The 27,500-nt window shown below is 41.5% G+C and overlaps 1 protein-coding gene and 1 long non-coding RNA gene across 2 annotated transcripts in view; one reads left to right on the forward strand and one right to left on the reverse strand.

Annotated features, from left to right (window-relative positions):
- Window positions 1-12,548: 12,548 nt before the first annotated feature.
- On the forward strand, window positions 12,549-18,689 carry LOC147025880 (uncharacterized). Its single transcript, XR_015058043.1, has 2 exons — window positions 12,549-12,647; window positions 18,347-18,689. It is a non-coding gene; the product is annotated as an uncharacterized LOC147025880 (long non-coding RNA).
- A 2,369-nt stretch (window positions 18,690-21,058) lies between these two features.
- The window catches only part of LOC147025881 (uncharacterized), a 7,106-nt gene continuing 664 nt past the window's right edge, over window positions 21,059-27,500 (reverse strand). Inside the window, exons 1-3 of the mRNA XM_085880286.1 lie at window positions 27,121-27,500; window positions 25,911-26,178; window positions 21,059-21,468 (exon numbers count right to left, since the gene is read on the reverse strand). The exon at window positions 27,121-27,500 is cut by the window's right edge and continues 664 nt beyond it. Coding sequence (XP_085736412.1) covers window positions 21,318-21,468; window positions 25,911-26,178; window positions 27,121-27,247 — 546 coding nt within the window. The 5' untranslated portion in view covers window positions 27,248-27,500 and the 3' untranslated portion in view covers window positions 21,059-21,317. The remainder of the gene's footprint in view (window positions 21,469-25,910; window positions 26,179-27,120) is intronic.

Here is a 27,500-nt window from a genome sequence, read left to right on the forward strand (position 1 = left end):
ATTAAATGGATAGCCCTTTTTTATTTATTTATAAATAACCAGCATATCAATTGGCTCATCCCGTTTAATGGCAAACTTCTGTTTTTACCACCATTGTTACACCAGGTACTGTATATATTGGGATAAGTTGGACAAATTCCACAAGGAATCGAATACCCTCAAACTGGCAGGAACAGGTCTATTCGTGCCTGGAATGATGGCAACTTCAGCATGGAGGAGGTGGGCTACTTACTTGGGTTGGGGGTACACGGTTTTCAATTCATCATTTTGCTCTCATCACGATTCATGATACAGTCGATGTAAAAATATAAAGATCACATGAAAGCAAGACACGAGAGTGCTGCCCCAGCCTCACTCGCTGCGTTTTCCTTATCGGGCCGGACCTCGAGGCAACCTTGAGCGGACCGAGTGCAGACGGGGCGTTCCGAGTCGGGTTCGCGTCATCAGGGCCCTTTGAACACGTCCGTGCGCTCGGACCGTGCATGGACACCGAGTTTTACATTGCTGTACGTTTCACTGCGAAAGCCGCCATGCAGTTCCCCAAGCTGCTGTGTAGTTAAAATTAATGTGCACACAACACATTCACTACACATTCCCAACTGTGTAGTTAAAATCATGAAGTGTAGTTAAGCTCATGAAGTGTAGTTAAGCTCATGAATGTGTAGTTAAAATTCATGTGCACACAACAAATTCATAACACATTCACAACTGTATAGTTAAACTCATGAATGTGTAGTTAAAATCATGAATGTGTAGTTAAAATCATGAATGTGTAGTTAAAATCATGAATGTGTAGTTAAACTCATGAATGTGTAGTTAAACTCATGAATGTGAAGTTAAAATCATGAATGTGTAGTTAAAATCATGAATGTGTCGTTAAACTCATGAATGTGTAGTTAAACTCATGAATGTGTAGTAAAAATCATGAATGTGTCGTTAAAATCATGAATGTGGAGTTGAAATCATGAATGTGCAGTTAAAATCATGAATGTGTAGTTAAAATCATGAATGTGTCGTTAAAATCATGAATGTGTTGTTAAAATAATGAATGTTTAGTTAAACTCATGAATGTGTAGTTACAATCATGAATGTGTCGTTAAAATCATGAATGTGTAGGTAAACTCATGAATGTGTAGTTAAAATCATGAATGTGTAGTTAAAATCATGAATGTGTAGTTAAAATCATGAATGTGTCATTAAAAGCATGAATGTGTAGGTAAAATTATGAATGTGCAGTTAAAATCATAAATGTGTCGTTAAAATCATGATTGTGTAGTTAAAATCATGAATGTGTCGTTAAAATCATGAATGTGTAGTTAAAATCATGAATGTGCAGTTACAATCATGAATGTGTCGTTAAAATCATGAATGTGTCATCAAAATCATGATTGTGTAGTTAAAATCATGAATGTGTAGTTAAAATCATGAATGTGTCATTAAAATCATGATTGTGTAGTTAAAATCATGAATGTGTCGTTAAAATCATGATTGTGTAGTTACACTCTTGAATGTGTCGTTAAACTCATGAATGTGTTGTTAAAATCATGAATGTGTTGTTAAAATCATGGATGTGAAGTTAAAATCATGAATGTGTTGATAAATCATGAATGTGCTGTAAAAATCATGAATGTGTCGTTAAAATCATGAATGTGTCGTTAAAATCATGATTGTGTAGTTACACTCATGAATGTGTAGTTAAACTCATGAATGTGGAGTTAAACTCATGAATGTGTTGTTAAAATCATGAATGTGTAGTTAAACTCATGATTGTGTTGTTAAAATCATGAATGTATAGTTATTAAAATCATGAATGTGTAGTTAAAATCATGGATGTGAAGTTAAAATCACGAATGTGATGTTAAAATCATGAATGTGGAGTTAAAATCATGAATGTGCAGTTAAAATCATGAATGTGTAGTTCTTAAAATCATGAATGTGCAGTTAAAATCATGAATGTGCAGTTAAAATCATGAATGTGTAGTTATTAAAATCATGAATCTGTAGTTAAAATCATGAATGTGTAGTTTAAATCATGAATGTGTAGTTATTAAAATCATGAATGTGTTGTTAAAATCATGAATGTGCAGTTAAAATCATGAATGTGAAGTTAAAATCATGAATGTGAAGTTGAAATCATGAATCTGTAGTTAAAATCATGAATGTGTCGTTAAAATCATGAATGTGTAGTTCTTAAAATCATGAATGTGCAGTTAAAATCATGAATGTGTAGTTATTAAAATCATGAATGTGCAGTTAAAATCATGAATGTGCAGTTAAAATCATGAATGTGTAGTTATTAAAATCATGAATCTGCAGTTAAAATCATGAATGTGTAGTTAAAATCATGAATGTGTAGTTATTAAAATCATGAATGTGTTGTTAAAATCATGAATGTGCAGTTAAAATCATGAATGTGAAGTTAAAATCATGAATGTGAAGTTGAAATCATGAATCTGTAGTTAAAATCATGAATGTGAAGTTAAAATCATGAATGTGAAGTTGAAATCATGAATCTGTAGTTAAAATCATGAATGTGTCGTTAAAATCATGAATGTGTCGTTAAAATCATGAATGTGGAGTTAAAATCATGAATTTGCAGTTAAAATCATGAATGTGTAGTTAAAATCATGAATGTGTCGTTAAAATCATGAATGTGTAGTTAAAATCATGAATGTGTCGTTAAAAGCATGAATGTGTAGGTAAAATTATGAATGTGCAGTTAAAATCATAAATGTGTCGTTAAAATCATGATTGTGTAGTTAAAATCATGAATGTGTCGTTAAAATCATGAATGTGTAGTTAAAATCATGAATGTGCAGTTAAAATCATGAATGTGTCGTTAAAATCATGAATGTGTCATTAAAATCATGATTGTGTAGTTAAAATCATGAATGTGTAGTTAAAATCATGAATGTGTCATTAAAATCATGATTGTGTAGTTAAAATCATGAATGTGTCGTTAAAATCATGAATGTGTAGTTAAAATCATGAATGTGTCATTAAAATCATGATTGTGTAGTTAAAATCATGAATGTGTCGTTAAAATCATGAATGTGTCGTTAAAATCATGAATGTGTCGTTAAAATCATGAATGTGTCGTTAAAATCATGAATGTGCAGTTAAAATCATGAATGTGTCGTTAAAATCATGAATGTGTCATTAAAATCATGATTGTGTAGTTAAAATCATGAATGTGTCGTTAAAATCATGTATGTGTAGTTAAAATCATGAATGTGTCATTAAAATCATGATTGTGTAGTTAAAATCATGAATGTGTCGTTAAAATCATGAATGTGTAGTTAAAATCATGAATGTGTAGTTAAAATCATGAATGTGTCATTAAAATCATGATTGTGTCGTTAAAATCATGATTGTGTCGTTAAAATCATGAATGTGTCGTTAAAATCATGAATGTGTAGTTAAAATCATGAATGTGTAGTTAAACTCATGAATGTGAAGTTAAAATCATGAATGTGTAGTTAAAATCATGAATGTGTCGTTAAACTCATGAATGTGTAGTTAAACTCATTAATGTGTAGTTAAACTCATGAATGTGTAGTAAAAATCATGAATGTGGAGTTAAAATCATGAATTTGCAGTTAAAATCATGAATGTGTAGTTAAAATCATGAATGTGTCGTTAAAATCATGAATGTGTCGTTAAAATCATGAATGTGTTGTTAAAATCATGAATGTTTAGTTAAACTCATGAATGTGTAGTTAAAATCATGAATGTGTCGTTAAAATCATGAATGTGTAGGTAAACTCATGAATGTGTAGTTAAAATCATGAATGTGTAGTTGAAATCATGAATCTGTAGTTAAAATCATGAATGTGTCGTTAAAATCATGAATGTGAAGTTAAAGTCATGAATGTGAAGTTGAAATCATGAATGTGTCGTTAAAATCATGAATGTGAAGTTAAAATCATGAATGTGTGGGTAAACTCATGAATGCGTAGTTAAAATTATGAATGTGCAGTTAAAATCATAAATGTGTTTTTAAAATCATGATTGTGTAGTTACACTCATGAATGTGTCGTTAAAATCACGAATGTGTCGTTAAAATCATGATTGTGTCGTTAAAATCATGATTGTGTCGTTAAAATCATGAATGTGTCGTTAAAATCATGATTGTGTAGTTACACTCTTGAATGTGTCGTTAAACTCATGAATGTGTCGTTAAACTCATGAATGTGTTGTTAAAATCATGAATGTGTTGTTAAAATAATGAATGTGTTGTTAAAATCATGGATGTGAATTTAAAATCATGAATGTGTTGATAAATCATGAATGTGTCATTAAAATCATGAATGTGTCGTTAAAATCATGATTGTGTAGTTAAAATCATGAATGTGTCGTTAAAATCATGAATGTGTTGTTAAAATCATGAATGTGTAGTTAAAATCATGGATGTGAAGTTAAAATCATGGATGTGAAGTTAAAATCACGAATGTGATGTTAAAATCATGAATGTGAAGTTAAAATCACGAATGTGATGTTAAAATCATGAATGTGCAGTTAAAATCATGAATGTGTAGTTATTAAAATCATGAATGTGAAGTTAAAATCATGAATGTGAAGTTAAAATCATGAATCTGTAGTTAAAATCATGAATGTGTCGTTAAAATCATGAATGTGAAGTTAAAATCATGAATGTGTCGTTAAAATCATGAATGTGTAGTTAAAATCATGAATGTGTGGGTAAACTCATGAATGTGCAGTTAAAATTATGAATGTGTTGTGGTGTTGTAAATGTGTTGTGAATGTGTTTTGAATGTGTTGTGAATGTGTTGTGGTGTAAATGTGTTTTGAATGTGTTGTGAATGTGTTTTAAATGTGTTGTGGTGTTGTGAATGTGTTGTGAATGTGTAGTTAAAATAATGAATGTGTTGTTATTAAAATCATGAATGTGCAGTTAAAATCATGAATGTGTATGTGTGGTGAATGTGTTGTGAATGTGTTGTGAATGTGTTTTGAATGTGTTGTGGTGTTGTAAATGTGTTTTGAATGTGTTGTGAATGTGTTGTGGTGTTGTGAATGTGTTGTGAATGTGATGTGAATGTGTTGTGAATGTGATGTGAATGTGTTGTGAATGTGTTGTGAATGTGTTTTAAATGTGTTGTGAATGTGTTTTAAATGTGTTGTGAATGTGTTTTAAATGTGTTGTGAATGTGTTTTAAATGTGTTGTGAATGTGTTGTGAATGTGATGTGAATGTGTTGTGAATGTGTTGTGAATGTGTTGTAAATGTGTTGTGAATGTGTTTTAAATGTGTTGTGAATGTGTTTTAAATGTGTTGTGAATGTGTTGTAAATGTGTTGTGAATGTGTTTTAAATGTGTTGTGGTGTTGTGAATGTGTTTTAAATGTGTTGTGGTGTTGTAAATGTGTTGTGAATGTGTTTTAAATGTGTTGTGGTGTTGTAAATGTGTTTTAAATGTGTTGTGAATGTGAATGTGTTGTGAATGTGTTGTGGTGTTGTGAATGTGTTGTGGTGTTGTGAATGTGTTGTGAATGTGTTTTGAATGTGTTGTGAATGTGTTGTGAATATGTTGTGAATGTGTTGTGAATGTGTTTTAAATGTGTTGTGGTGTTCTGTATGTGTTGTGAAGTGAATATGTAGTGAATGTATTGTGGTGCAGTGAATGTGTTGTGAAGTGAATATGTAGTGAATGTGTTGTGGTGCAGTGAATATGTAGTGAATGTGTTGTTGTGAAGTGAATATGTAGTGAATGTGTTGTGGTGTTCTGTATGTGTTGTGAAGTGAATATGTGGTGAATGTATTGTGGTGCAGTGAATGTGTTGCATTGTGAATGTGTTGTGGTGTCGTGAATGTGTTGTGAAGTGAATACGTAGTGAATCTGTTGTGGTGTTATGAATATGTAGTGAAAGTGCTATGAAGGAGTCTTGTGGAGAGGAGTCAAGCATGCAAGTGGCGCAGGACAAGGTCGGGCAGGGTTGGGCAGGGTTGGGCATGGTTGGGCACGGTTGGGCAGGCCTCCTGTGTAGCAGGCAAGCCGCCAGCTCGGTAGAGTTTCTCGAAACTGCCTTCAAACCCCTTTGAGGAAATGAAATCGCTGCTCTTGGGAAATATGTTGGGAGTGCATCAGACAAATGTGGATTACACGTGCAGGTCATGGCGGGTGAGATGCATCACAAAGCTGCGCCGATGACGTGAAAAATTCTGCTCTTCCTTCTGGTGGTCATCCAGTGGAGTTATCTCATTTGGACTCAACACATGTACAATGTATAACTGCAATGTTGTGGATAAACACCAACCTGGTTCATGGAAAATCAGTTTGTAGAGGAGGTGAAAGAGGGTTCCATTGGGACATCCCCTCTTGCACCACCTTATACACCCTTGTGTTGATTATGATATTAATCTCCGAAACATTAGTCTTCAACGACTTATCATCTCAGTCCCAACGTGTTGGCACTTCATATCAGTGGTGATGCTGTAGGGGAGATGTCCCAATGGACCCCAGCTTCCCAACTCGGCCTTCCTCCATTGAAACTCTCGCGCGTCGTATTTTAATCGAACAGGTACAAACGTAGAGAGACAGATCGACAATCTGCGAAAACCAAGCAAATTGATCAACATCCGAGAAGGTCATTCCCAGGTTAAAGGTCACTTTCAGTAAACCTGATTGGTGTCTTTCCGGCCACGTGTCGACACCATCTATGTATTACCACGATGTAAAGGTGATCGTTTTATGGTGCAAGGTGTATCACATCGAGTATTACTTTAGTAAAAACAACAAGGAAATAAAAGGTGCAATCATGGAGTCAATCACAATGAAAGACTCGGATTCGTTGTTGAGAGTATTTAATGGGTTTGAAATTGTTGGGAGGATTATCAACAGAACTTAAAGCACTCCCAAACGAATACGGCTCAAACACCTTGGATCTATCATTTGTGGTTTGCGTAAACCACGTTATGTAGGTGGTTGGGTAATGTGGGTCACCGGTGTGGTCTTGTGGACGCTTTCTGCTTTTACACCAGAATGTTATCGCGAATTGACGATTAAAGAGAAGCTGGACTGTCCTTTGGAGAAACTGATGCGTCTGCTCCTTATTTTTAAGTGTGTGGTCCTCGCAGGAACACCCCGGGGTGAAGGGGGATGTTTGAGAGCACCCTCAAAGCCATTGATCATGGTGTCAGAAGTGGGATGCCTTTCATGCTTCGTAATGAATGCCTGATGATCTCGAGTGGATAACGTTCCTTATAGGTCATGTCAAAACGAGTTCGGTTTTGCATAAATGATGCAACAAGTGAATGTTTGTCTGAGTCGGGAATGGAAGAGTCGGTGACATTCTAAAGGCCAGTCACGTTGTTTGCGTTGCCGGACCAGCATGACGCCTCCAGGGAGCACGGGGCTTGTCCCGACACGCCGTGGCTGCTATGAAGGGCACACGGCGTGGCGGGAGTGGGTGGGGGTTATGGGGGGGAGGGGTAGGGGTGGAGGGGTGAAATGCCAGCCAAATGCGAGGCAAAGGGCTTACAACGCACTCTGTGTCGTCTGGTTGTTCTGTTTCTGCGGAAAATCGACACAACCTGCTGTGAGCAACCACCACACTAGGTGTGGAACGGTCATCACGGGCAATACATTTATGATGTAAGCATGGAGGAGGGTAATTGATGTGAATTATAAATCGAGAAAAAAAAGAAAATAAATTCCAATACAGGACGTGGAACGATCAAAAGCTGATCATGAGATGCAACAATGTACTATTTCAATTCCCATTGGAGGAGTGCGGAAGTTCGGAGGGATCTTGGGAGGACTGGGAAGAGAAGTTAAAGATATTTAGCAGGAGATATGAGTCATTAGAGGGAAGGGAAGAGTCATGTATGTCGTGGGAGGGGAGGGAAGAGTCGTGGGAGGGAAGGGAAGAGTCATATGTATGTCATGGCAGAAAAGGGAAGAGTCATGTATGTCATGGGAGAGAAGTGAAGAGTCACGTATGTCATGGGAATGGAAGAGTCATGTATGTCATGGGGAGGGAAGAGTCATGTATGTCATGGGGAGGGAAAGGAAGAGTCATATGTATGTCATTGGAGGGAAGGGAATTCATATGTATGTCATGGGAATAGAAGTCATGTATGTCATGGGAGAGAAGGGAAGAGTCACGTATGTTATGGGAATGGAACAGTCATATATGTCATGGGGAGGGAAGAGTCATGTATGTCATGGGGAGGGAAAGGAAGAGTCATATGTATGTCATGGGAGGGAAGGGAATTCATATGTATGTCATGGGAGGGAAGAGTCTTGTATGTCATGGGAATTGAAGTCATGCAGAGGGAAGGGAAGAGTCACGTATGTTGTGGAAGGGAAGAGTCGTGGGAGGGAACGGAAGAGTCATGTATGTCATGGGAGGGAAAGAAAGAGTCATGTATGTCATGGGGAGAGAATTGAAGTCTGTATGTCATGGCAAGAGAAAAGTCATGTATGTCATGGGGAGAGAATGGAAGTCATGTATGTCATGGCAAGAGAAAAGTCATGTATGTCATGGGGAGAAAAGAGTCGTGTATGTCATGGGGAGAGAATGGAAGTCATGGGAGGGAAAGGAAGAGTCATGTATGTCATGGGGGGGGGGAAGAAAGAGTCATGTATGTCATGGGGAGAGAAGAGTCGTGTATGTCATGGGGAGAGAATGGAAGTCATGTATGTCATGGCAAGAGAAAAGTCATGTATGTCATGGGGAGAGAAGAGTCGTGTATGTCATGGGGAGAGAATTGGAGTCATGTATGTCATGGGGAGAGAAGAGTCATGTATGTCATGGGGAGAGAATGGAAGTCATGTATGTCATGGCAAGAGAAAAGTCGTGTATGTCATGGGGAGAGAATTGGAGTCATGTATGTCATGGGGAGAGAAGAGTCATATATGTCATGGGGAGAGAATGGAAGAGTCATGTATGTCATGGGGAGAGAATGGAAGAGTCATGTATGTCATGGGGAGAGAATTGAAGAGTCATGTATGTCATGGGGAGAGAATTGAAGAGTCATGTATGTCATGGGGAGAGAATTGAAGAGTCATGTATGTCATGGGGAGAGAATTGAAGAGTCATGTATGTCATTGGGAGAGAATTGAAGAGTCATGGGGAGAGAAGAGTCATGTATGTCATGGAGAGAGAAGGGAAGAGACATGTATGTAGTTACAAGGAAGGGAGAAGACATCGTAAAGTGGGTGGTTAAAAATTCCGCTATGTTTTGCGTACATCATATCTTCTATAATAAAAAATGTTGTGTGTGTGTGTGTGTGTGTGTGTGTGTGTGTGTGTGTGTGTGTGTGTGTGTGCGCGCGTCCTCCATAACTGCAAAACTATAAAGCCCTCCCTCGACGGAGTCTTAATTCACCATTTTTTTTTGTCTGTTCAACAATGCCTTGACTTGGAACAGGCCGCAACAATTTCTTAACAATAAAGTTGCTGTTTTCACTTTCCTCAATCATATTACAAGAAAATTTTTGCACAGGAGGAGGCCATCATACCTGCACCACACCAATACCAGATTTATTAAATCCATCAATACCTCTTCCCTTTGTGTGCAGCCTTTTGACTACTACACTGGTACTCATTTCACCGACCTCAGAAGGATGACAGGCTGTCAACCCCCTGATGTTAATTCAGTGGAGAACAGGGCTTAAACTCAGGACCCTAGGATCCCAAGCCACCACCCTAACCACTAAGCCAACACCTGGTTAAAGGGGAGGGGAGGGATATCATCAAATGCTTGTTCATCATAGCTACAAATCGCTGGGTACATTGCAATGCTTATAAATGCCCAGAGACATCAGCATTCGTGGCTTTATGTCATTTCTGCACATGCCATAACCTCAAGAATCTCTTAAACTAAACTGAATTACAAAAATTTAAGCTCAGAATTGAACTTAGCAGCAGTTCCGACTTAAAAAAATGTGTTTGTTTGTCCAATTTGGACATTGCTTGACATTTCAAGTGACTCCGGCAGGTGTTTTATATGACGGATCGGCAGTCGCTAATCGCTTGCCAAGCCAGCCGTTCCTTATCAACTGTTTAGTTGGAGTGCTTCCTTGAGTGCTTAAGCCACTTGGCGAACACTCGACAATATTCGCACTGTCACTGAATACTGCATATCCATCAACTTGAACAAAGGTCAGGGGCCACTTGCCTGTGTTGGCCCTGCATCAGGCGATGGCTGGCTCGCTGAAAATGTGCAATTTTATTTTACGCCACGTATCACCTTTTTGTATGATCTTCTTTCATTATATGACCCGTTACTTCAGCAATAATAAAAACATATATAAAGAATTTAATGTTTCATTTTTAAAAGTTTCTTCAACCGTTTCGTTGGAGTGCTTGGTTAAGCCACTTGACGTGCGCTCTTCAAGCTTCATTGGCGATACCAAGGTTCAATACCGGAGTTAGGAAGGGAAAATAAATAGGATAATTCCAATGAGTAAAAAATGTTTTCAGTTGTTATTAAGCAATTAATCTCCACATCACGGCAGGAGAGCAGAGAGGTACACAAGCTTGCTCTGAGCTGTCTTTCCTGGGTTTGAATCCCAACCCAGCTATAAACTGTCATCCTGGTGTTTGATAGGCAGGGTGATTAATCAGTGTGTGTGCCATCTCTCGGACGAACATTAAACACCCTCCCGCGTCTCTCCCTCTGATGACTCCACCCTCCGCCATACATCGGTCATCCCTCAGACCGGAAAGCAGCAACTTCTTCGCTCACTGCAGATCTGGATAAAATCACAAACTGGTCCAACACGTGGAACATGTCTTTCAATCCGGACAAATCTCACACTCTCACTATGTCTCTGAAAGGACCGTTTAGAACCCCCACTCCCCCCCCCCCCCACAATCTACTTTCTCTGGCAGGTGTTTATTATGTCTCACCTGGGTTTATGCCTGGTGTTGGCTTAATGGCTAGGGTGGCGGGCTTTGGATCCTAGGGTCCTGAGTTCAAATCCCGCTCAGCTGTTGAATTAATACCAGGTGGGGTTAACTCGGCCTGTCATCCTTCTGAGGTCGGCAAAATGAGTACCAACATGCTGGTATACTGTGTCGGAGTGGCGACCCGTCCAGGATTGCACCCAATAGCCAAGAAGACTGCTTAAACAGCACCAACACTCTGCACAGAGTATGGTCCCAATCTCCTCCTACTTTCTCAACAATCCTCCTGAAGAAGTCCTTTTATTCAAGCTTCTGGGTCTCACTATCTGCCATGATTTTTCCTGGGAAAGGCAAATTTCCAATCTGGCCTCCAAAGCCAGTCGCCGACTGGGAATCCTCCGTCGTGCAAAGTCCTTCCTCGGCCCACCTGAGCTCCTGGCCACATACAAAGCTTTCGTCCGCAGCCTGATGGAGTACTGCTCTCCCCTCTGGGCTGGTGCTCCTGCCTCTCACCTCTCTCGGCTTCAAGCTGTGGAAACCAAGGCGTTTTTGGATCATTGGTATCTCCTGCGACGAGGCTAAGTCTTTGGGCCTCTCGCTCTTTCACTGCAGGCCAGTCAGTGGTCTTTCTGTCTTCTACCGTCTCCTCTCCGGTCTCACCCCCCTCCCTCCCACTGCTCTGTCTGCGATATGTCTCCCCCCATATTTCCGCAGGGCGCTCAAGGTCCATCAAGAAACTACCAAAATCACGAATCACTGCTCACCTTCACTCTTTCATCGCTCTTTTTTCCCACCTTTAGAATAAACTCCCACACTCTCTTCAATCCCATTCTTCCCTCCAGGCCTTCAAAACAGCCGTTCACCACGATCTCACATCTTCCCCCATCCACAAGCATGATCTTTTCTCTCCCCGTTAATCCATCCCAAACCCACCTTCTTCAAATTCCCTGCTTTCCTTCCTGAAAGTCCCTGAAATGTCCATCTTGTATTCCCCATGTTCCCCACACCATCCCTCTCCCTTCCACAGATCTCCTAATGTCTCTGGTCCCCACTGTTTTGTCCTTCCCACTCCCTCCTCTCTTGTCTCATGTCCCCCTTGCTGTGCGTTGTGTGTTTGCTCTCATATGAGCCTCGACAAGGTGAACAAAAATAATTGACCTGAAAGTTAAATAATTTGCAGATTGGGTCACTTAATTGATTCACCAATCAGAAGCTCGAAGCCGATTGTTTTGATTTTTTTTTAGATCGAAAGGTCAAAGGTCAAGGTGGCATAAAATCGTCAATTTCCTTCTGATTGGCGTGAAATGTGAAATGTGAGCATGGCTTGCGTATTTGGTCACCGAAGCCTATTGCTTCTGAGGTCAAAAGGTCAAGTATTTCTGTTTTCCTCATATTTAGCATTCGAAAGAAGAAGTTCTGAGTACAAAGCGGACGCCGACGGGCTCTGCCCTTTCAGATGCTTTCTCGTTGTGTGTGTTTTTTTTTTGTGAATAAACAAGTTTTGAAGTTTTCCTCTCGATCACGTGTCCTCATTTTGCCAAACAAACAAACAAACACGGCAATTTCGGTAAAAGGGACTTTTGGACCGCCCTGTACCCTCGATTCCCAGCAAGCTGTTAAAATCAATCGGTCAGTCCGGGTTTTACCACGAACCGGCCAAAGCCGGTGACGTCACGAATCGATGAGGTGATGTCCGTGTGGTGAAAATCCGGAAGGAGCAACGGAGAAATCGTGGCTGAGTGAGTCACGGTGCCTGTGTGTGGAGGACCGAGTGAGTCACGCTCCCCTTGCCTGGGGACACACAGACTCACACACACACACACTCACACACACTCAGGGTGTCTCGATCTCGAGCCCCAGTCTGCGCCTAATCTTGTGCCCCGGGTTGTTTACTAGTCACGTGGGCGGACACTTGCGAGTTGGACGAACGTGTCCGACGACCTCGCGCGAGGAACTGCCTCGTCCCGGCGATCAGAGATCGACAAACGATAAATAAATAAATAAATAAATAACCGCTCGGTTTGGAAAACACCGTTGGAACCGTTAATTGGGACAAATCGTTAAAAATTAAATGGAGTCGATGGAGAATCCGAGGAGGGAGGGAGTGAGTACGTGCAGGTACACACGATGATCAGGTGCATCATCACGGGAAGGTGACACGAGACGGGAATGTCTCGTCTTGTGATCACGTGGTTTCCAAAGTGATGTAATAACCCGCAATCGTATTCTTCTTTGACGTTGAGTTTTTCCCACGTTCCGGGGGTTGCGGTTTGGCCCGGTCATTCACGAACCAGCTTACCAGGCGTGACGCTCAACTAAGTAGTTGGCGCAAGAATTTGGAATTTGTTTAGGGTGTCGGCGATAGCTCGCCTACTTTTCGAGAATAACACCGTGGGACATCTGGGGTCCACCAACTACTGCTCAGTTTAACGTCCATCCGAGGGACGGCACACACACACACACACACACACACACACACACACACACACACACACACACACACACACACACACACACACACACACACACACACACACACACACACACACACACACACACACACATTGATGAACCTCCCAGCCTGTGAAACACCAGGATGACAGTTTATAGCTGGGTCGGGATTCGAACCCAGGATGGACAGCTTTAATCGAGGTGAGCGTGCGTCCCTCTCGGACATCCGACGACCACCGGCATGTTCGGGTCTAAACCCCTATTGGGGACTTTCACTCGGTACAGGTACACGCACTCGCCTCTGAGCTGTCGATCCTGGGTTCGAATCCCGACCCAGCTATAAACTGCGATCCCGGTGCTTCACAGGCAGGTGATTCATCAATGTGTGTGCCATGCCGCAGGTGAACGCTAAGCCAGGTATCCCCCCAGGTATCCCATTTCCCAGCATTTTTTTTTTGTATACCTTGGTCGAGGCTCGTGTGAGAGCTAACACACAACTCACACCAAGGGGGCATGAGACAAGAGGGGCGGGAGTGGAAGGGACAAAACAGTGGGGAACAGACACATTAGGTGAACTGTGGAAGGGAGAGGGATGGGGATGGGACGGGGAACATGGCGAAGAGAAGATGGACATTTCAGGGACTTTCAGGAAGGAAAGCAGGAGAAATGAAGGAAGTGGGCTTAGTCGGTGGATTGCAAAGATCGCACGGTGTCCTTTCGCCAAGAGTAGACGAGTCATCGCCGGCACCCTGAACACATTTCAAATTCTTTCCCTGCCCACACCATTGTGAAGGAAAAGGCAAACCACCTAATGCAATCCTTTCCGTAAGCGCGATTTTGCCAGCACTGAGCCTGCCATCAGAAAAAAAACCCGAATAAAGAACTCACATTTGAAATACTTTGATCTGGGTTATTTATTCAACGTCAGCCAAGCACGTGTCAAAGAGAAAGATCACCTTTATGCATTATGACGTCATTGACAAGTGTGGAGGCACTATGACGTCATAGATGGCTATGTATAGCAAGGCATGTTTATATTTCACGTTGGTGAGCTGGGATGGCTGAATGACACGAATAACAACCAACAAATCAGTCAAAAGTAACAATTAACATAACCATTCGAACATAGAGTTTTTTTTTAACCAGACTCGCTTCACCTGAATTATGATTACACACCTGGACTGGGAAAAGTCTTCAAAGTTCATTTATCTTCCAAACCTGAGCCTCGCTATGCCGAACATCTGTTGAAAGGTCGTCGCTCTCATATGGCACTACCACCACCTTTCTGTAACAATGATTACTTTCTTTTTCACTCCGAACGCTCACGTGCATCAAGTCCAGAAAATATGATGTATTCATACAAATGACGTCACAATTCAACATTTTCAACCGTAATCACTTTACCCGAGATCTGCTACGCGTCCATCGTCTTTGCTAAAACGTGCGTGTTTGTATGGTGACAAGCTGTAGTCATGTGGTGGTTCCTCACGATACGTTGTAGTGGTGTGGTGGTTCCTCACGACACTTTGTAGTCGTGTGGTGGTTCCTCACGATATGTTGTAGTGGTGTGGTGGTTCCTCACGACACTTTGTAGTCGTGTGGTGGTTCCTCACGATATGTTGTAGTGGTGTGGTGGTTCCTCACGATATGTTGTAGTGGTGTGGTGGTTCCTCACGATATGTTGTAATGGTGTGGTGGTTCCTCACGATATGTTGTAGTCATGTGGTGGTTCCTCATGACACTTTGTAGTCATGTGGTGGTTCCTCACGATACGTTGTAGTCGTGTGGTGGTTCCTCATGACACTTTGTAGTCGTGTGGTGGTTCCTCACTATACGTTGTAGTCATGTGGTGGTTCCTCACGATACGTTGTAGTTGTGTGGTGGTTCCTCTTGACACTTTGTAGTCGTGTGGTGGTTCCTCATGACACTTTGTAGTCATGTGGTGGTTCCTCATGACACTTTGTAGTCATGTGGTGGTTCCTCATGACACTTTGTAGTCGTGTGGTGGTTCCTCATGACACTTTGTAGTCATGTGGTGGTTCCTCATGATACATTGTAGTCATGTGGTGGTTCCTCATGATACGTTGTAGTCATGTGGTGGTTCCTCATGATACGTTATAGTCATGTGGTGGTTCCTCATGACACTTTGTAGTCATGTGGTGGTTCCCCACGATATGTTGTAGTCGTGTGGTGGTTCCTCATGACACTTTGTAGTCGTGTGGTGGTTCCTCACGATACGTTGTAGTCATGTGGTGGTTCCTCATGATATGTTGTAGTTGTGTGGTGGTTCCTCTTGACACTTTGTAGTCGTGTGGTGGTTCCTCACGATACGTTGTAGTCATGTGGTGGTTCCTCATGACACTGTAGTCATGTGGTGGTTCCTCATGACACTGTAGTCATGTGGTGGTTCCTCACGATACGTTGTAGTCATGTGGTGGTTCCTCATGACACTGTAGTCATGTGGTGGTTCCTCACGATACATTGTAGTCGTGTGGTGGTTCCTCACGATACGTTGTAGTCATGTGGTGGTTCCTCACGATATGTTGTAGTGGTGTGGTGGTTCCTCACGATATGTTGTAGTGGTGTGGTGGTTCCTCACGATATGTTGTAGTGGTGTGGTGGTTCCTCACGATACGTTGTAGTCATGTGGAGGTTCCTCTTGACACTTTGTGGTCATGTTGTGGTAGTGTACGGCAGTCATCGTGGCGATTGGCTTGGTCTTGGTCGTGGTGGCTTTTCATCTGCGGTCCTTCGCGGTAGCTCATCGTGGTGGTGGAGGCCGAGCAGCCAGGGTCGTGGCCCGTGGATTTCGGAGCATGGGTTCGAGTCCCACCATGGTGGTTGAAGTACGGTGTGACCGCATGAGGTGGAGAGGTACCCGACAAGGCCCTGGTGCCCAGCCCGCGTTTTCCTCCTGGGCTGAGGGACCGAATAAAGACCCCACGGGGTCCATTGTGTGTGTGTGTGTGTGTGTGTGTGTGTGTGTGTGTGTGTGTGTGTGTGTGTGTGTGTGTGTGTGTGTGTGTGTGTCCGTGGGCCCCGTCTGTAAGTAGAAATTAAGTGCTTTTGTTCATTGTACATTGCTTTTATTCTGATAACTCTGCTCTTTGTGCTCCCCTGCCCCCCTGATAAATAAACCCCCAATTGTTCAATGTACCAGCTCGTTGTCTGTCACTTTCTTTCATTGACCCAGCACGGTGCGTATTGAGAATTAGTAAGGCCGTCAGTGCCGTAAGTTGTTATTGGACCGGCGCGGCTTTGGTAATTCCCGCTCGGTTACGCCGGATCCGAGTCGGTAACAGCGACTCGGTTCGGACAAAGTCGGCCGAGGGTGTGGCTTCCCCAGTAGTTAGACGGCGTGGGTACTTAGGTATATTGAAATTAGGCAATTAACCCTACCCAACGCCGTCAAAATATTGGCGGCCACGGTCCTTTAAGTGACCCTGACCTTTCGGAGTTGTCCGGGAGTCACGACCCAAATTCCGGGTGTTTGGTGGGAGACTGCTCTACTGCTCCCCATGATGGTCGTTTATCGCCGCCGAACCCCGGCCCACAACAATATAAAGGTAAGTGTAGTTGGTGGAAGTTTGTTTCCTCAGATCATTATCGAGCAGAGCAAGTATATGTGCAGTATGGTGTGTGTGTGTGTGGTTTGTGTGTCGTCTATGTATGTGTGCATTTGTGTATGTATGTATGTATGTATGTATGTGTGTATGTATGTATGTGTATATGTATATATGTGTATGTATGTATGTTTATATGTGTGTATGTATGTATGTTTATATGTGTGTGTATGTATGTATGTGTATATGTGTGTGTATATGTATGTGTATATGTATGTATGTGTATATGTATATGTGTGTATTTGTGTTTGTATGTATGTATGTATGTGTATATGTATGTATGTGTATATGTATGTATATATGTATGTGTATATGTATGTATGTGTATATGTGTGTATGTGTATATGTGTGTATGTGTATATGTGTGTATTTGTGTTTGTATGTATGTGTATATGTATGTATGTGTATATATATATATATATGTATGTGTATATGCATGTATGTGTATATGTGTGCATGTGTATATGTGTGTATTTGTGTTTGTATGTATGTATGTGTGTATGTATGTATGTGTTTATGTGTATTTGTGTGTATATGTTTGTATGTTTGTGTATATATGTGTATATGTGTGTATATGTGTGTATATTTGTATATGTGTGTCTATATATATATATATATATCTATATATATATATATATATATATATATATATATATATATATATATATATATGTGTGTGTGTTTCTGTGTGTGTGTGTGTGTGTGTGTGTGTGTGTGTGTGTGTGTGTGTGTGTATGTACGTGTATATGTATGTATGTATGTATGTATGTGTATATGTATGTATATATGTGTGTGTATGTATGTATGTGTGTACGTATGTATGTTTATATGTGTGTGTATGTTTGACAATATGTGCGTATGTATATATGTATGTTTGTGTATATGTATGTATGTCTGTGTATATATATGTATGTGTATATGTATCTATGTGTGTGTATGTATGTATGTTTGTGTATCTATGTGTATATGTATATGTGTGTATGTGTGTATGTTTGTGTATCTATGTGTATATGTATATGTGTGTATGTATCTATGTGTGTGTGTATATGTATGTATGTGTGAATGTACACTGCACAGTATGTGTATGTATGGATGTATGTGTTTGTGGTTGTGTGTGTGTTTGTGTGTGATGTGCGGTGTGTATGTGTGTTGTATGTGTGGTGTGCTGTGGTATGTGGTGTGTTGTATGTGTGTGGTGTGAAAGTGTGTTGTATGTGTTGTGTGTGTGCGTGTGTTCCGATCGCCACCTGCTGGGTGACATGGGTTTCTTACACCTTATCCTGAAGAAGGCTTTGAGACGCACGTCTCGGGATTTTTTAATATCAAACCAAATACTCACAGTATATTCATTTGGTGCTGTAATCGTCCTTTTTTCCGTCCTGGTTGTCCAACTCAGACTGAATGTCGACGATCCCTCATGGAAGAAACCAGTGCTCGGTGTTTGCTGGATGGTGACTTCTTAGACCCGCTGGGTTTGCCTCGAATCGTTGATCCTGAGCTGGATTCCCCAACACGTGTGTTTTCCTCCAATTGCAGTCCCATCTGAACCCCTGACTCGTGATGCTGCGAATTCAAGTTCAAATCCATCCATCATGCTGGTCCCTTGTCCACCATTACGCCCTTGTATAAAATTCATGTGAATGGTGAATGTCATTGTCGTACACGTGATTCATGCACAAGATCCCATATGAGTCTATGAGCAGAAGATCATTGTTAAACAAATAAATAAATAAAATGTTCATTTTCACGTCTGACATTGACTGATCAGATTGAGTACGAAGGTCAATCAGTAAGTTATCAATCAATCAGACTGGTTGGTCTTCTCATCTGAACACTCAGCTCACCATGTTTGGATCCAAGCTCGTTCACATCACCGTGTAGACTATTGATTTGTCCATTGTCTCTTAATGTCTTTGTCGTTCATGTGTAAAGTACAATGATGTCTCAGCATGTCCTAGTCTTGTCTGTGATCTTAACTGCACGCATATGGGACCATATTACCGTTTATCACAAGGTTTATACCTCCTTGGTTGAGTCAGTCGAAATGGCGCAGATGGGATGAAATTTAGTGGGCAGGTTAGGTGTGCGACAAGGACGAATTGATTCGATTTTGGGGAACAACCGGATCCGGAAACTAAAAATTTAAAGAGACTCTTCACCGTTGAGATATTGGTCTGAAAAACGATATATGGCACAATATCTCAAAAGGTTATGTACGGATTCGGATGAAACTTGGTGGACAGGTTGGGTAGGTGACAAGAACAAGCTGATTAGATTTTGGTTCAGGTCCGGTTGCAGATCCGGCCTATCAGTGTGAAACAAAACGTAACCTGTTCAGCCTGAGGTATGCGCTCCAGTGCCTGTTCCGTTCTCGTTCAGCTCGGTATTTACTCGAGAGAACTTGAACTGCATACCAGATTTGACACTGAGCCAAGAGTTTGAATGTCACCTCGATGACATGAAAGTGACCACTGAAGCGGTTGAGAAGAGGATAAAGAACAATAATGCAAACAAGTCACCAGGCCCAGCTGGGTTTCACCCACGATTGTTAATAGAGGCCAGTTCAACCATAGCTGAACCCCTAGCCCTGATTGTCAAAAAAAAATCTATTGAAGAAGGGAAACTGCCTCTAGAATGGAAAAGGGGCTCGGGAAGTTTACACCGCTCTTCAAAAAGGTAAGTAGAAGGTCCCCAGAAAACTACAGACCCATTGGCTTGACTTTGATTGTTGGGAAACTACTGGAAGGTATAGTAAAGGACAAGGTGATGGACTTTATGACAACCAATAATGTTCTAACTGACAGCAAGCATGGATTTACACCAGGGCAATCATGCATGACACAACTCCTTTAGGTGTTGGAGGAGTGGACAAGAATATTGTATCAAGGAGTTGGAGTTTATGTTCTGTATCTTGACTTTAAGAAAGCGTTCAATGCCATCTTCAATGAAAGGTTAATGCGGAAGCTGTGCATATATGGAATTAGAGGGTAAATGTATGCACGGATTAGAGCCTTCTGGATAGCAAGAGAGTGGAGAGTCATCGCACATGGCGCAATAATGGACTGGCGCAGGGTGATGAGCGGTATACCGCAAGGCAGTGTCCTGGGTCCTGCATTGTTTGCTGCCTTTATTCATGATCTCCTGACATGGTGGAAGGAACAGTTCAGGTATTTGCAGATAACACAAAACTGTATGGCACAGCTGGAACCACCTTACTACAAAAGGACTTGGCCAGTGTAACTCGATGGTCAGACGCACAGCAACTGCCCTTTAACGAAGGTAATTGCAAGGTTGTACATATAGGTAGAAACAACCTCGAACAGGAGTACAGTATGAATCAAGTTACAGTAAGGAAAGTCAAAAAGGAGATAGAGTCAATAAAGTCAATAAATCCCACGAACATGGTGCAACAGCTGTGAACAAAGGATACCAGCTACTTGGTGTCACAAGGACGATGTCCACTGTCCAGTCACGTGAACAGGACTTCCTTATCACTTTTGTTCTCACCATTCGTCAGACCTCTCCTAAATATGGAAATATCCTCTGGCACCTCCAATTCAAGACAGACACAGATAAAGTTGAGAAAGTGCAAAGGAGGGCCTCTAAAATGGTTCCAGAAATCAAGGAGCTTCCCAACTAAGATAGGGCAAGGATCTTGAATCTACACTCCCTCTACTACAGAAGGAGGAGGGGCGATATGATTATTGTGTACGAGATTCTTCATGGGCTGATCAGGATCGATCTCAGGCATTTCTTCAAGTCAGATAGACATACTTTACCTCGAGGTCACTCAAGGAAGTTATTTAAGGAGGGGAGCACACTAGACTTCAGGAAGTACTTTTTTAGAGCGGTCGATAATTGGAACGGTCTTCCACAGGAAGTAGTTGAAGCCAAGATAGCAAATGACTAAGTCTAAATTAGACAAGCACTAGTGGCATGAGCACTTATACCTTCCACATGTCTACTCTTCTCAAGCATGTGAACACACATGTTCAGTATTACAACGACGAAGAGACTGGGGTATTCCAGGATATGATGATGATGATGATAATAGTAATAGCAAATGGCTGGTTATTTGAGATATTGACATGAGGAAGAAAGGTTAGAGACCAGAAGGGTGGATTTTTATTAGAATTATGTTTACGATATTTTATGGACAGGTCGTATTCAAACTACAATTGTAAATAAATAAACAGGCTTACGAGAAGGTAAGCATACATAGGAATAACAGAATGACAACCAGATCTAGCTCTTTATAATAAAACATTTTAAGAGTTTAACCCTGACGAGTTCAATTAATTATACAGAAACAAAAATGGACATTTTCTTCAATGTTTGTGAGAATCATGGCACGGCTCAAAATGACGTCATGGCTCCTCATCACTCTCCGTCGCATCATCGGCCTCGTCGTTTGTTTCGAGCACACTGGACTCGTTCGCTCCTGCCTCTTCTTTGTCTTCTTGAACATCTGCCAGAGCCTCTGACTTCGCTCCACGTTTGCGTCTGATGCACAATAAACTGGAGGGACAATTTGATCACATTTTCAACCAATGCGCGATTCCCTCCTAAATCCCTCCTCCCCCCTTTCCCCATACACACCCAATCAATCAATGCCCTGGATCCTGATAAGAGCATCAATACACGAGGATCCAGCTAATCATGTTATGCTACCACCTGCAAGTTATGTGGACAGCTCACTGGTTTGGGTTGCATGCCATTCTCAAAGATCAAAAGGGTTTCCCAAAATGGGTCTTGTTTCAAACTCTCGACTATCTCGGCTTCAACCCAGCTGACATAAACTGATCGTTTATGATGTGCCATTTAATATGTGTCAGAATGTGTCGGAATAATAGACCACCTACTACCAAACAAGGCCGTACTCGAAAACTGCAACACCAAAAGAACCAAATTGTCCACAGCCTGGACAGACTATAAATAAAAGCTTTTGACAGTGTCCCACATTCATGGATGATAAAGTGCATGCAAATGTACAAGATAAATCCCGAAATAATCAATCTGATTGAGAAAGCAATGGATCTATGGAATACCACACAAATCCTGCAGCATTCAGAAGGAAATATCAAAATACCAGGAGTGAAGACACGACACAAGATCTTCAAAGGGACAGCCTTTGTCCCCTCCTGTTTTTCCTGGCTCTGGATCCACTCACTAAGTAACCTCATTTATGAGCAAGGACATGGATACACCCTAGCAACCAATAAGAGAACGTCCAAAGAAACAAGAAAGGTGACACATCTACTTTACATGGATGATTAAAACTCTTTGCACCAAATGACAAAAAATTGGCAGAACAACTGAAATTAGTGGAATGGAACTCTGACCACATCCAAATGGAATTTGGCCTAGATAAAGTGTGCTGAGTTAATATTCATGCAAGGTAGACCAACAAAAACGGACAACAAAAAATCGACCTCGATACAACAACACAGGAGCGAGACAACGAAGCATCTTACAAGTACCTTGGAGTAGAAAAGGGCCACCAAATATGTCATTTAAAAAATGTGTAAAACAATTTCCAAAGAATACCTGCATAGAACGAGGCTGATCCTGAAAACATACCTCCCTCAGGGAACAACATCAAGGCCATAAACCCACTAGCAGTACCATTGTTCCAATACATCTGCGGAATAGTAAACTGGCCACAAGCGGAAATCAGAAAACGGGAGAAGATATGGGAGAAGACAAAGGAGCAGGAAATATATAAAAGGAGTTGGACAGATTGGGGATAGACAAATAAGGATTACTGGAATGGCTAAGAAGAGGTCAGCTCAATTGGGGGCAGAGAATGAATCAATATAAACACCCAAGACCAAGGACACTACATGAATGGCTTTTTTTTTTTAAAATGGCAGGACTGAGCCAATCGGACAGGTGTGGATTCTGCAAGATAGAAACAGAAAGCACGAGTCACCTCCTATCGGGATATAAAAAAAACTCATGTCAGAATAGCTATACACACAAAGGTACAACAAGGTACGTGGTGTAATCCACTGGTACACATGCAGACATTTCAATATCCCAGTTCCACAAAACTCATGGAAACACGAACCATAAGCAATCATTGAAAACAAAGACATTTTGCTCACATATGACCTGATGATCTCATCCAGCGTGAACATACAAAACAAAGCAATGCGTCTGGACATTGTCTCAGATACAAAAAGGAAAAGAAGGCATTGTTAATTAAGGTTTCAGTACCCAGTGATTTTTGTCGAAATAACACAGAAATCAAGAAAATGACCAAATATCGAGACCTCAAGAATGAAGTGAAAATATTCTGGAAGCTGAAGAGTGCCAAAATTGTACCAATGATAAATGGAGCAACAGGAATGATAAACAAGAACATCACAAAGATCCAACAAACCATTTTGGGGAACATCACCACAAACAAACTACAGTTGGAGGCTGTCCGGTGCTCAGTGACGATCATGAAAAGAGCCCTTGGAACAAAACTCTGAGAACAACACAACTTCACAACTTAGCCCAAGAATCACGATCCTTCACCGAAACAAAGGTGGATACTTCGAGTCCTGGGAGTGCTCCGTTCCACCTTCTGAAACCCGAATTATGGAGATATTAACGACACACACACACACACACACACACACACACACACACACACACACACACACACACACACACACACACACACACACACACACACACACACACACACACACACACACACACAGACACTTCTTTTAGCAATAGACAAAAATGGAATATTATTTATTTTGTGGTGCTGGAACCAAACTATTAACTTATAACATCCCTCAAAGCTCCCCACCACCCCCAACGTGATTAATAGTAAAATCCTCATTTTGAAATTACCCTGTGCATTCGCAAGCCCCAGAAATGACCTGCTCATCGGTATTCAGAAGCACCCAAACCAGATATGGTGTCTCCCTCCAACTCTTTTATTGCGAATAGGCAAACCCCAGCTTTGTCTCATGTACACGGTATGTATTTCATTAAGAAATTAAAAAAAAATGCAACCCTATTTAAAGTTATGTGGAATTTTTATTTTTTAATCCAAACTTTTTTTCCATTGCAGGTTTGTATGAAGCATCATCCTGGAGGAAAAACTACAAACATCAGAGTCATACTGTTAATTTTGAAGATGGCCTGAACAATTGAACAAAGGATCTTTATTGTGGAGTCGTACTTTGCCACAAAGTCATTTAAACAGACTCAAACACGATTCAGAAAGAAATTCGAGACCAGATTAGCACCAGATAAGTCTGCCATTTTTGGATTTATCAAGAGGTTTAATCCCACGGGACAGTACAAGATCTTAATTGCTCAAAGTGTTGTCACCTGAGGACTGCAAGATAACGAGAAAACATCGAAATGGTCCATTAAGCAGCTTTGACGAGCCCCCAGGAAATTGCTGCATCGTCGATATCAAGAATTGAACTTATCTTTATCAAGTACCTAAAGAATTGTAAAGCAGGAACTAAACATGTACCTGTATTGCATACAAGTGAAGCAAACATGAACAGACAATGATAAACAACTTTGTGTGACCATGTGTGAATGGTTTGAGGAAAACGGGCACAGTGATCCAAATTTTCTGAGTAATGCGTGGTTTTCTGACAGGCCCACTGTCCGTTGCACAACCAGAAATGTACTGCATGAGTTGCTATAAGCAAATCTGGTATCATTGAGCCTTTCTGGTTTGAAGATGAAGAAGGAAAATTGGTAACCAAAACCACTGAACAGTACTTGAAAGCTATCCAGAATCTTGAAGTTCTGGGTTGCATTAACGATGAAGCACCACATTGACAGGGCTCTGCAATGGTTTCAGAAAGATGGGGTCGCACCTTACGCACCCAACAGATCAATAGAGAGTGGCTACAACAGAAATTCAGTGATCGAATCGTCTCTGGAAGGACAGATGTTGAATGGGCACCCCATTCTCCAGACCTCAGCCCACACGACTTCAATCTTTGGGGTTACCTTGAAGGATATAGTGTACCAGGGGAGACCTTAGCTTAGACTATTAATGAACCTCAGAAGTGCAATTGCCACCAACCAACATCAAAGCTATTCCACTTCAGGAATGCAGCAGAGTTATCGACGACTTCAGCAGGAGGATCCATTTGTGGCTGCTGCAGCAGGGCAGCCATTGAGAAGATGTTTGTGAACCGTCTTCTGAAATCACTAGTTTCAATTTTGTGTGTTACTTTATATATTACGAAGATTCCTATGTATAAGTTTCATGTTTTTTCAATAGAAAATTAAAATATATATATATATATATATATATATATATATATATATATATATATATATATATATATATATATATAAACAACTTTGGGTTGCATTTTTTTTATGAAACACTCTCTACTTTTCCAATTTCAGCTTCTTTTAGAAGCTTTGTGAGCCATTTAAGTACCGACCCTTATCACACCCGTATGATAGAAGTTCCCATGCCACGAAGATTGCTATTTCTAGGGATTTGTGCATGCATGATGAGCATTCTGTGGCGGATTACGACATTTTGAAAGTCCCGCATTTGATTGTTTTCCGTGACGTCGATACATCCGGGCTGTTCGCTGGTAGAATTCCATTTTGGAAGAGACGCGGAACAAACAAAAATGATCATTGGTGTCGTGTCCTGTATTGTTGTTAAATGCATGATGGTGATGACTGCTAAAACTGTTTCAAACTGTAATTTGCGCTTGACAAATTAAATCTTGCCATGAGCCCTTCTCTTCTGTAATGGCGGACGGCAAACATACCGGATGTGGAATGACGTCACAATGAACCCATCAATAATCCTGAGAGCAAATGTTTGTTGCATTCTGGAGTGACTTAAGGAATAAAACACGGATACGGTATTGGGATGGGTGTGCTTACTGGTGTAAACGTTCACACCGGACAAAATAAACCGAGTAAACATCTCCTAGTGAAGGTAAGGACAAATTGCTTACACGACAATGACCATGATGATCAGAGTCACAGCCGAGGCGCTCCCCACAATCACCACGAGGTTCCACAAGCGGTTGTCTTTCAGCCTTTGGAGCAGCTGACGAATGCGTCCCCGCATCCTCTGCTCCACGGTGTTCTGATCCTCGCCATCACCGAGTCCATCCATTCGGCCTTCATCCACAACGTCCTGCTGAAAGTTCTCCAATGGCTGCAATTCCGGATCGATTTCCAAGTCCTCTGCCCTGACCGTGCGGGTCAAGTGAATGTTGGCTGTTTGTGGGGTGGTGTGGTGAAACATGGGGTGGGTGGGGAGGGGCAGTTTGTGAAATCATCTTTCTGCATGGATTTTGAAGTGGTTTTAAACCAGAACGGCTTCCCTTTAAAAAAAGGTTCAAAGGGTTACAAACCGTCCCACAATTGGTCGTACAAACACCTTTTCTCCATTGTGTTTCTTCTCTCGTGGGTGCGGGTGGCATCGCTTGATGGGTGCGTGGCTGTGCCGTTGATGCGGTGCCCCGTGTATCGGTTGGGGCAGGAATATTAAATTTGTTCAAGGAGCCGGCGATAGCTTGCCTACTCTTTGCGAAGGACACCGTGGGATCTTTAACATTTACCAAGTATAATGTCGGCAGACGGGATGCCCGGTTTAACGTCCATCCAAGGGACGGTCCACACACTGATGAATCACCCTGCCTGCGGAACACCAGGATGACAGTTTATAGCTGGGTCGGGATTCGAACCCAGGCGAGACAGCCTATAAGCGAGTGTGTGTGCCTCTCGAGTCCAGGCCTTTGTATTAGACACCTTTCATCCATTACGTCATTGGTGCAGCAAACTTCATTAATAAATTGCAAGAAAATGTGGGGGTGTGGCCGAGATGGTTTTGGGGGGTTAAAAATATCATACCCCCAGGGTTCGAGCCTCGAGGTGGGGGGAGCCCCCCAATTATCTCTACATAAATGTGTATCATATCGTGCCACTTGCTGGGAACAGGTATTATATAATATGTCTGAAAACCGTAAACATGATAAAAGTGGGGGAATCAATCTGTCCGTAGAGAAGGGCTCTTTACCGGTTTTTGGTAATTCCTGATAAACAATGTTCTCCATATTGGAAGATTATAAATATCATTGTGATGATGAAGCTGTTAGCTGGAGATTTAACATCAGGAAAAGCTCAGAGATAGAGAAACCTGCTGGTAGTTGTTCACACCTGCAGTGGCTTCTCCAGCTGAAGCTGCGATGAGCAGGAAAGCAACAACGACCAACGTGAAGCCACAATGGTGGGCTTTGTTCACGCGTCGATTACAGTCAAAGCCCGGAGGCTCGATCTGCCTCATGGTCTCGGGGTCACCAGGAGAGTGGCCGTTTAAGATGAAAACACAAGAAGGTACGATAATCACAACCCTCCACCGGTCATTCTCTTCCCCATTAACTGCTGAACACCTATAGGGCAAATGCAGAATGACTGCTTTATGACGTCACAAACAGGTGACTTCTTTATGACGTTGCAAACAGGAACTTCTTTATGACATCACAAACAACTGGTGTGTTTAGCTTAGCTGTTCGCCGTATTATATCGCTTCACTATAT

This window comes from Eptatretus burgeri, chromosome 5 (assembly GCF_056783735.1).
Source record: "Eptatretus burgeri isolate ZD-2024b chromosome 5, Ebu_testis_v1, whole genome shotgun sequence".
NCBI classification, from domain to species: domain Eukaryota; kingdom Metazoa; phylum Chordata; class Myxini; order Myxiniformes; family Myxinidae; genus Eptatretus; species Eptatretus burgeri.